This window comes from Drosophila rhopaloa, unplaced genomic scaffold, assembly GCF_018152115.1.
Source record: "Drosophila rhopaloa isolate 14029-0021.01 unplaced genomic scaffold, ASM1815211v1 contig_150, whole genome shotgun sequence".
Taxonomy (NCBI): domain Eukaryota; kingdom Metazoa; phylum Arthropoda; class Insecta; order Diptera; family Drosophilidae; genus Drosophila; species Drosophila rhopaloa.
The window spans coordinates 728486-738478 of record NW_025335029.1 but is presented as its reverse complement, the minus strand read 5'-3'; the positions used below and the strand labels follow the sequence as shown (position 1 = coordinate 738478).

Sequence of the window (9993 nt, the reverse complement as noted above, 5' to 3'; positions counted from 1 at the left end):
CCGCAGTTTTGCAGCCCAGCGTCCCGGGACCAATCAATTATGGAATCAGTCAATGATCAGCAAGGAGCTGCCGACTGCCGCCTGCACGCAATGGCCCAAAGGAGTCGATGGTTTACCAACGGTCAGTGGACTCGATCGACCAGCGATTGTTGGCGCGAAAGTCGCAAAAACTTGCACATAATGACAACAATTAACGCCCAAGCTGTTGTGCCATTTATATTGATGCAAAAAAGACAGGCAAAGGGAAAGTCGTATAAAAATTATAGAAAATGGTATCAGTTTTGCATACTGCCATCTAAAACTGCTTTAAACATTAAATGATGTATTATAATAAACAAATATTTGATTTTACCAAAAATAGTATTGGTTCTGAAAAGAAAATTTATTTATTTTCATTTTAAATTAAATAAAAAGACTAAAGAATTTAGTGCATATTACTCTTCTCAAACGTTTAAATAGAGTAATATAACCTAAATTTGGTTTTAAAAAAATGTTTATATTCTTAAATCAGATTCTCAAAACATTTTGATATATAAAATATAAAAATGAAGACCTCTTTTAATTATGCTCCGAATGCCTTATTGCCGAGATTTTATTAACCGGTTCGGTGCGATAGCAGCGATTTTATACTTTTTTCAATGAAGGGCTTAACATAAAAGACATCCGTATAGACGCCTGGAAATCGATGGCTGGCACATCCGATTCCAAAGGACACGATGCCGCAGACCTGGTTTTTGTAGACCAATGGACCTCCAGAGTCGTAGGTGCAGGCATCTCTCTTTCCCAAAACGGAGGCACAGAACATGCTGTTCGATATGGAGGCTGCACAGGACAAGTGGAATTAAACATTAAATTTTATGCTTAAAATAGGATGGGTTTCAAAAAATTATTTTTGAATAATTAATAAGAATATAAAACAATAGGTTACTTGAGACCCATTAAATATTAATACTCATATAACCTGCGGAAATATATGAACTCAGTCATGCGATTAAAAAAATCATAGGTTAATATTTTTAAATCAGGATAAAGTAGTACACTTGTTGTTAATACTTTCAGGTCTCCAAATCTTAATCTGAAGTACAATGTTCAACATTGACTCACCTGAATCCTGATAGACTTCGCGGCAGTACTTCTTCTCAATCACAGGCACGGTGACCGTTCGCAGCAATTGAGCTGGACCACTGGCCGACGGATCTGTCATGCCCCAGCCGGAAACGACCAGTGTCTTGCCAGGAGTCAATGGCGTAGTGCACAGTGATAGTAGACCGATGGATTTGCCCTCCATGGGCCTATTCAACAGCAAAACAGCCACGTCCATGTTCATGTTTTCCATTCTGAACTCGGCGGACTTGATGATTTTCTTCACCGAGCGGCGAACACCATGCTCGTTGAGTCTAGAGATGCCACCGATCACAGTCCAACCCTCTTTAATTTCCCGGTTCTCAAAACAGTGGGCCGCCGTCAGGACAATATTATCCCGGATCAAGGTGCCACCGCAGATAAAGAAGCCGTAGTAACTCAGTGCCATTAAATATCCACCCAACTTCTCGTTGGTCGTCACATGGCCACCAATAACACGCGTCTGGAGAGCGGGAGGAAGCACTCTACGGGCTAACTTCTCCAAATCGATGGTCTCATTGATGTTCTGAGCATGGATATTCGTCATAAGGATAGTGCCAAAAAGCAGGCAGCAAAGTAGGAGACGTTGCATGGCGTTTACAGAATGAAATGTTTTGTTACAAACGATCCGCATCTTAGCGTATAGAAGTTGCTTAAGCGAAACCAATGGCCGTAGTAAAATACTTTTATTGGGATTAATTAAGTCTTAATGCTCTTCGGACTATCCGAATATTAAAATATGACGATTTACAATGAATGGGTTCACAGAGAACAAAAATCGGATTTTTACAATGATTTCAAAAACTTTTAATAAGAAACCAACACTAACGCTGTAGACAAGTTCCTATTATTAGTACTATTAGATACCTGATACTTCGTTGACCAATATAAAAAAATATACTTCCAACAGAGGGCGCCTTTGACGTGGCAAAAAAAAAAGTTCCGGCGCCACCTGACGTCCGGCAGATCTCAAGCACTGACGTCACTGACCGTAATACGCCGTTTGGCTTTAATTTCTTAATAACTAATACAACAAATTAAATAACAAATTAAATATATTACGCCCACAATAATAAATTAAAATACAGAATTATTCGATTTGTGGGTGTTACTAGAATCTGCTTTCTTATAGCTCCCGATAACTCCCAACTTCTGAGTCGTTTACTAGCTCACTGTGATTTTTCGTAAACGTATTTTATTTTTATACCCGTTACTCCTAGAGTAAAAGGGTATATTGTATTCGTGCAAAAGTATGTAACAGCTAGAAGGAAGCGTTTCCGACCCTATAAAGTATATATATTCTTAATCAGGGTCACTAGCCGAGTCGATATAGCCATGTCCGTCTGTCCGTCTGTCTGTCCGTATGAACGCTGAGATCTCGGAAACTATAAAAGCTAGAAGATTGGCATTTTGCATGCAGATTCTAGGAGTTCCTACGCAGCGCAAGTTTGTTTCAAAAAGGTGTCACGCCCCCTTTAACGCCTACAATCGCTTATATACGATTTTAAAAATTTAAATATTTCGGAAAAGTAAAAATGCAGTTTTATTGTGTTTATCAATACCTATCGAAATGTAGAAGAAATTTTCCAAATCGGACCATTCGTTAAAAAGTTATGCGTGATCAAAGTTTCTATCTCCATCTCCCTCGCACTCCCTTTACCTGAGTAACGGGTATCTGATAGTCGGGGCACCCGACTTAAGCGTTCTCTCTTCTTAAAGTTTACTATTAAGCAAGTTTATTAAGTACAAACCTTATAGCTTACGTTTAGCTGTCAAAAAAAGTCTTCATAATGTAAGTGAAATATATATTTTTAAAATTACTCGTTAACACTGTTGCAAAGATGTGTTTTAAGCCGCGGCTCGGCCTAAGAAGAATTAACAAGCAAGTACACAAATGGCTGAATCGTCAACAATATGCTGCTGCAAGTACGGTCCCAGTTGTGGTCCAATATCATGATGAGCCAGACAAATCAGATGGAGACAGAAAACTTTACCGAGCCTTAAGTTTATCGAATGGACTACGGGCCATGCTTATATCAGATCCTTTTATTGACGATCCGCCAATCCATCGAGAGTCCCGCGAAAGTGTTAATTCTTCGATCGAGCAATTTCATGGTAAATTAGCGGCTTGTGCAGTACTTGTTGGCGTTGGATCATTTAGTGAACCACGCAAATATCAGGGATTAGCTCATTTTGTGGAACATATGATCTTTATGGGATCTGAGAAATTTCCGGTTGAGAATGAATTTGACTCGTTTGTAACGAAAAGCGGGGGCTTTAGCAATGCGCATACTGAGAACGAGGAGACATGTTTCTACTTCGAGGTGGATGAATCCCACCTTGATAGGAGTATGGATCTTTTTATGAATTTGATAAAGGCTCCGCTAATGCTGCCCGATGCCATGAATCGCGAACGTTCTGCTGTCCAGTCTGAATTCGAACAGACTTTTATGAGAGACGAAGTCCGAAGAGATCAGATTTTGGCCAGCTTAGCCAGTGATGAATACCCACATGGCACTTTTAGCTGGGGTAATTTTAAATCTCTTCAACAGGGCGTTGATGATACCGAGCTGCACAAGGAACTTCACAAGTTTTGTCGAAATCATTACGGTTCGAATCGAATGATAGTAGCAATTCAAGCGCAACTTTCATTAGACGAACTAGAGGAATTGCTAATTCGCCATTGCGCAGATATACCCATTAGCCAGGTGAATGCTGAGGACGTATCCAAATTTAATTACCAAAAGGCATTCCGAGAAGAGTTCTTTAAGGACGTATTATTAGTGCAGCCGGTGGAAGATGTGTGCAGACTTGAGTTAACTTGGGTTTTGCCACCAATGAAGAATTTTTATCGCAGTAAACCGGACTCTTTTATATCCCAATTGATTGGTTATGAGGGAGTAGGCAGTTTATGTTCGTATTTACGTAGACGTCTCTGGTGCATTAGCGTAATGTCAGGCGTTGGAGGAAGTAGTTTTGACTCAAACTCTATATACTCATTATTCAATATTTGTATATACCTCACAGACGATGGGTTTGAACACCTAGACGAAGTATTGGAAGCCACATTTTCATGGATTAAGCTTCTTATTAACAGTGAAGAACTTGAGGCTTCTTATAAAGAATTTCAACAAATTGCTAATAACAATTTTCGGTTTCAAATTGAAGTACCCTCTATTGATAATGTTCAAAGTATTGTTGAGAACTTTAACTACCTTCCATCAAAAGATGTACTTTCAGGACCACAGCTCTATTTTCAATATGATAAATCGGATTTTCAGCTTTTAAAAGATCACATTAATAAGTTCAATTTTAATATAATGATTTCATCCTATATACCGTATGAACAGAATGATTACGATCAGAAAGAACCATGGTTTGGAACTCAATTCAAAACCATTTCTATGCCCGCAAAATGGATAACTATGTGGGACAAACCATCAACATTAAAGGAACTACATTACCCGGAACCTAATCCATTTGTAACGACTGATTTTACACTTTATTGGGAAGAAGCTGGAAAACCACATATATCGAGGAGTCCTAAAGCTTTAATTAAAAATGATTTATGCGAGCTATGGTTTCGGCAGGATAACATTTTCCATCTACCCGACGGTTACATAAATCTTTACTTCATTACACCGTTGGTTCGGGAGAGTGTTAAACATTATATGCTCGGTGTTCTTTACACCTATTTAGTTGAATTCACAATTGCCGAGCAATTATATCCAGCCTTAGAAGCAGGTCTAACTTATGGCCTTTATATTGGTGATAAAGGATTGGTAATGCGGGTCAGTGGCTATAATGAGAAGCTTCCCCTCTTGGTAGAGATAATACTAAACGTAATGCGAACTATTGAATTGGATGTGGCTCAAGTTAAGTCGTTCAAGGATCTTAAGAAGCGGCAAATATATAATGGTCTGATAAACGGAAAAACTCTTAACCTTGATTTGCGCCTTAGCGTATTGGAAAATCAGCGTTTTAGCATGATTTCCAAATATGAGGTGATCGATGCTATAACAGTCGATGATGTTAAAGACTTTAAGGATAATTTTCATAAGAATATGTATGTAAAAAGTTTAATACAAGGGAATTTCACTGAAGAACAAGCAAAAGATTTAATGGAAAAAGTTCTTCTCACATATAACAGCGAAAAAGTAGAGAATTTATCGGCATTGGATAATAACTTACTGCAATTGCCTTTAGGATCTCATTATTTAAAGGCCAAAACTCTTAATGAGGATGACTCAAATACAATTATAACAAACTACTATCAAATAGGACCAAGTGATCTGAAACTAGAATGTTTGATGGATCTGATAGAGTTGATAGTAGAGGAACCATTTTTCAATCAATTACGGACCCAAGAGCAGTTGGGTTACAGTCTAGGGATACATCAGCGAATTGGCTTTGGTGTGATGGCTTTTCTAATTACCATAAACACTCAAGAGACAAAACATAAAGCTGAATATGTAGAGCAACGTATTGAAGCTTTTAGGTCTCGAATGTCTGAACTTGTCTCACAGATGAGTGATATGGAGTTCCAGAATATTCGAGAAACTCTAATCGGTGGAAAAAGGCTGGGCGACACCAGCTTAGATGAGGAAGTAATGCGAAATTGGAGTGAAATCGTTACCAAGGAATACTTCTTCAATCGTTTGGAAATGCAAATTCAAATGCTAAACATTTTAACGAAGGATGATGTTTTGACTTTCTTGAATGACTATGATAAAAATAATTTAAGAAAACTTTCCGTGCAAGTTGTGGGAAAGCATATTTTACCAACAGATGCAACAAGCCAAAATACCTTTCAAAACACCAGTCGTTCCGGATCTTTGGCAGACATTTTGGAGGATGTACAGCGTGACATCTCGAGTCATCAAATTTTAACGAAGCCATTGACCGATAAGATCAAAATTGAGTTTTTGGGAGAGAGCGATGACCCTTCGAACATTAAGGACATTTCCGCCTTTAAAAAATCGCTCTATGTCTACCCATTGATCAACACTAATCCAAACCTTGCAAACAAATCTTAACAATTATACAATTAGCAATAAATATAATTGCATTGGTCACCATTCGTTTTTGAAAGGTTTCAATAATTTGCTCAACATATTCAGCTTTATGTTTTGTCTTTTGATTATTTATAGCAATTACAAAGAATTAATGTTTATAATGACGATTATAACTAGAGCACAAAAACAAAAATAGAATTTTAGTTGCAATAAAGTTTTTTATTTAACACATATAGTTGTTTAGTTTCGTCAAAATCTGACATTTATCCTTGTGTGGGTAGGGAACCCTTTGTTTGACTTTATTAAGCTTAAGTTACTTTCCTGATTTGATTTATCCTGCTGAGAGTTACTACTAGTCAAAAGGTAAAAAGCAGTGCAATCAAACTGGCCCTTCCAATAATAGACATCAAAACGAAACGAAACACAGCCAACAAATTATTTAATGACTTCGTTTTATGAATTCAGTTTTTATTTAAGTCTTTGCAAGCAAGGTCTTAATGCTCTGCTCGATAAATGGTTTCACGTGAATGACATTCGTATAGACGCCAGGATAACGTCTGCTAGCACATCCAATGCCAAAGGACACAATGCCGCAAACCTGCTTTTTGTACACCAACGGACCACCAGAGTCGAAGGTGCATGCATCTTTTTTTCCAAGGACTGCAGCGCATATCATACTGTCTGTTATTTCGGCTATACAATAAAAAAAATAAAACCAAAATGTATCTTTTAAAATCTTATATATTAGGTGTGTTCTTGAAATCGGGGAGGATTTTCGGGTTGGCTATAAAGTTTTTGATATAATTTGAAGATCAAAGCAATTAAAAGGGATTTTGAAATGAAATAAGGGTATTGTTTCATATCAATAAAAATGGATTTGATAAATCTCAAGTTTATGTTTGGAAATATGGCAAAACTGTGTAAAACCAAACTAATTTCCAAATAAGTAAGGCCGACGTGTTAGCTTACCCATTGGCTGATAGGCAGCTCGACAGTTCCTCTTGTTAATAATGGGCACTGTAACAGTGCGCAACAATGTCTGTGCTCCTATGCCTTTGGCAACAGTCATTCCCCAACCGGAAACTTTCAGATCGATGCCAGGTTTAAGGGCCGTAGAACATAACGCTAGTTTTCCGATATCTTTGCCCTTCATAGGACTTTTCAGCAGCATCACAGCAACATCCATATTCATGTCTTCCTCTTTAAACTTATCGGACACAATAAAGTCCTTTACTTGGCGGCGTATACCTTTTTGGTCAAGTCTCGAAATGCCGCCAACCACAACCCAATCGTGAATATCCATTCGGCCCAAAAAGCAATGGGCTGCCGTCAGGACAATGAGTTCCCGCAGCAAAGTGCCGCCGCAAACAAATTCTTTCTCGTATAGCAGTGCCATTAGATAGCCACCCAACTTTGAGTTCGTAGTCACCTGACCGCCAATAACGCGGGTCTCTTGATCCGAGGGCAGCACTATTTTGGCTAGCTTTTCCACATCAATGGTTTGATTAATGTCCTGGCCAACTACATGAATCGAATATAGACCGGCAGACAGAACGCAGTAAGCTAGAAGGCTATGCATTGGATATAGGGAATAGAACGGAATGACACTTGCCAAAATAAATATCCAACTTAATGCAATAAATAAGCGTAGAGAAAGCCACTAATGCGAGACTAAATTCAGTTATTTAATACATAATCAAATGGGTATTCTATTATAATTTATTTTTTTCCCCATACAATTTCTCAATTTATTTAACGTTTTAACGCCTTAATGCTCTTCTCGATAAAGGGCTTTATGTAATTAACATCGGTGTAGACCCCGGAATAACGCCTGCTGGCACATCCGATTCCGAAGGACACTATGCCGCAGACCTGATTTTTGTAGACCAATGGTCCTCCAGAGTCGTAAGTGCAGGCATCCTTTTTTCCCGAAAGTGAGGCGCAGAACATGCTGTTTGTTAAATTGACTGCGAAAAAATAAAAAAAATTTTATAAAGCCTATAAAATTCTGTTAAAAATAATTAAAACTCCTTTGCTAGAAAGGAAATTTGATTAAAACGAATTTGCCTACAGCTTTTTCTATTAAGAAAGGCAGTATAAAAACACGGACTAAATGAAATCATAAAGATACAATTTAAAAAAATATATTGAAACTAAAGTTTGCAAATCTTTTTCCATGACAAAAGGTAGTATAAAAACACGGACACAGACTAAATCATAAGAAACAGTTAAAAAAAAAAAATTTGAAAGTGTTATTTTAATAAAGTTTGTAAATTGGATTCAAGTGCTAACGAGTTATGATTTAATATTGAAATATATGAAAAACAATAAATAGCGCAAAAGTCATTAACCAGAACAAACAAGAGAGAACGCTATAGTCGAGTGCCTCGACTATTAGATACCCGTTACTCCGTTTCCTTTAATGGAAATCCTTATCGAGAATTAACGTTGACTCTGTTGAGCACCTTGGCCAGCTGTTCCAAAGTCATCCGTTAGATGGCGCCATGAAAGGCGGAAATGCAGGCGCTAGCCAGGCTTAAGCGTTTAATGGGTTTTTGGGCGTTAGAGTGGGCGTGGCAAACTTTTATTAGGCCAATCGATAGGTATTGACGAAACAAATACATATCAATTAAAATTTTCATAATAGCATCAAAACTGTGGCCACAGCTTGTGGCTTGTGGGCGTCAGAGGGGGCGTGGCACTATTTTGAAACAAACTTGCGCTGCGTAGGAACTCCTAAAATCTACATGCAAAATGCCAATCTTCTAGCTTTTATAGTTTCCGAGATCTCAGCGTTCATACGGACAGACAGACGGACAGACGGAGAGACGGACATGGCTAGATCGACTCGGCTAGTGATCCTGAACAAGAATTTATATACTTTATAGGGTCGGAAACGCTTCCTTCTACCTGTTACATACTTTTGCACGAATACAATATACCCTTTTACTCTACGAGTAACGGGTATAAAAATGTGCTTTATTTGTTGAATTTATTGACCCACCATCAAGTATCTACCCTTTTATAATTTCAGTTAACTTCTATGATAATGTGAGCTTCCAACTAACCATTATTTTTTTCCACTACCAAAGCTAGATAAGTTGCTAACCCTATTCTCTAAGCCATAACACTTACCCGATTGCCGATAGGCAGCACGGCATTTATTCTTATCGACGACTGGCACCGTAACAGAACGCAGTAGTGTCTCCGGGCCAACGCCTCTGGCATCGGTCATGCCCCATCCGGAAACCACCAGTTGCAGACCCGGCTTAAGGGGCGTGGAGCACAGAGACAGTCTTCCGATATTTTTGCCCTTCATGGGGCTTTTCAGCCGTAGTATGGCCACATCCATGTTCATGTCACTTTCCCGAAACTGGGCGGACTTGATGATTGTCCTGACTTGACGCTGGATACCCTTTTCATTGAGCTTCGAGATGCCACCGCTGGCCACCCATTCGCCGGTCTTTGGCCTGCCGATGAAGCAATGGGCCGCCGTCAGGACGATTAGGTCCTGGAGAAGAGTGCCGCCGCAAATGAACTCCTTCTGGTAGCGCAATGCTATAAGATAGCCGCCCAGTTTCTCATTGGTCGTGACATGACCACCGACTACTCGTGTCTGCAAACCAGAGGGCAATACTAACTTGCCCAGCCTCTCCAAATCGATGGTTTCCCCAATGTCCCGGGCAAAGACATCGATCCTGGACAGAGTGGCGGCCAGCAAGCAGCATGCTAGCATGCGTTGCATTGGATACATGGAATGGAAAACACTATCTCAAGGCAAACAGATCTTTTCCCCAATCCCCATGCCCATCGTCTGAGCGTGGAGAACCCACTTAAGCAAAGCTAATGAAAGTTA

At 39.1% G+C, this 9993-nt stretch overlaps 4 protein-coding genes across 4 annotated transcripts; 1 reads left to right on the top strand and 3 right to left on the bottom strand.

Annotated features, from left to right (window-relative positions):
* Nucleotides 1–475: 475 nt before the first annotated feature.
* On the bottom strand, nucleotides 476–1723 carry LOC108043355 (seminase). Its single transcript, XM_017122025.1, has 2 exons — nucleotides 1105–1723; nucleotides 476–822 (listed from the first exon to the last, which is right to left on the bottom strand). Exons 1-2 carry the CDS (start codon nucleotides 1712–1714, stop codon nucleotides 596–598), a joined length of 837 nt encoding a protein of 278 aa, XP_016977514.1. The 5' UTR covers nucleotides 1715–1723; the 3' UTR covers nucleotides 476–595.
* Nucleotides 1724–2932: 1209 nt separating this feature from the next.
* On the top strand, nucleotides 2933–6165 carry LOC108043353 (nardilysin). Its single transcript, XM_017122023.1, has one exon. It carries the CDS (start codon nucleotides 2964–2966, stop codon nucleotides 6156–6158), a length of 3195 nt encoding a protein of 1064 aa, XP_016977512.1. The 5' UTR covers nucleotides 2933–2963; the 3' UTR covers nucleotides 6159–6165.
* Nucleotides 6166–6584: 419 nt separating this feature from the next.
* Nucleotides 6585–7720, bottom strand: LOC108043357 (seminase). The gene is made up of 2 exons (XM_017122027.1): nucleotides 7107–7720; nucleotides 6585–6830 (listed from the first exon to the last, which is right to left on the bottom strand). The coding sequence occupies exons 1-2, from the start codon at nucleotides 7714–7716 to the stop codon at nucleotides 6610–6612; spliced, it is 831 nt and encodes a 276-aa protein (XP_016977516.1). The 5' UTR covers nucleotides 7717–7720; the 3' UTR covers nucleotides 6585–6609.
* A 73-nt stretch (nucleotides 7721–7793) lies between these two features.
* Nucleotides 7794–9923, bottom strand: LOC108043356 (seminase). Its single transcript, XM_017122026.2, has 2 exons — nucleotides 9273–9923; nucleotides 7794–8104 (listed from the first exon to the last, which is right to left on the bottom strand). Exons 1-2 carry the CDS (start codon nucleotides 9889–9891, stop codon nucleotides 7890–7892), a joined length of 834 nt encoding a protein of 277 aa, XP_016977515.1. The 5' UTR covers nucleotides 9892–9923; the 3' UTR covers nucleotides 7794–7889.
* Nucleotides 9924–9993: the final 70 nt, after the last annotated feature.

Excerpts from the sequence above, each read along its gene's own strand:
- LOC108043353 (XM_017122023.1), top strand. The coding sequence starts at position 2,964 with ATGTGTTTTAAGCCGCGGCTCGGCCTAAGAAGAATTAACAAGCAAGTA.
- LOC108043357 (XM_017122027.1), bottom strand. The coding sequence starts at position 7,716 with ATGCATAGCCTTCTAGCTTACTGCGTTCTGTCTGCCGGTCTATATTCG. Across the intron at positions 6,831-7,106 it reads AGCTGCCTATCAGCCAATGG|CCGAAATAACAGACAGTATG; the intron begins GTAAGCTAACAC and ends TTTATTGTATAG.
- LOC108043356 (XM_017122026.2), bottom strand. The coding sequence starts at position 9,891 with ATGTATCCAATGCAACGCATGCTAGCATGCTGCTTGCTGGCCGCCACT. Across the intron at positions 8,105-9,272 it reads TGCTGCCTATCGGCAATCGG|TCAATTTAACAAACAGCATG; the intron begins GTAAGTGTTATG and ends ATTTTTTCGCAG.
- LOC108043355 (XM_017122025.1), bottom strand. The coding sequence starts at position 1,714 with ATGCAACGTCTCCTACTTTGCTGCCTGCTTTTTGGCACTATCCTTATG. Across the intron at positions 823-1,104 it reads CGAAGTCTATCAGGATTCAG|CCTCCATATCGAACAGCATG; the intron begins GTGAGTCAATGT and ends TGTCCTGTGCAG.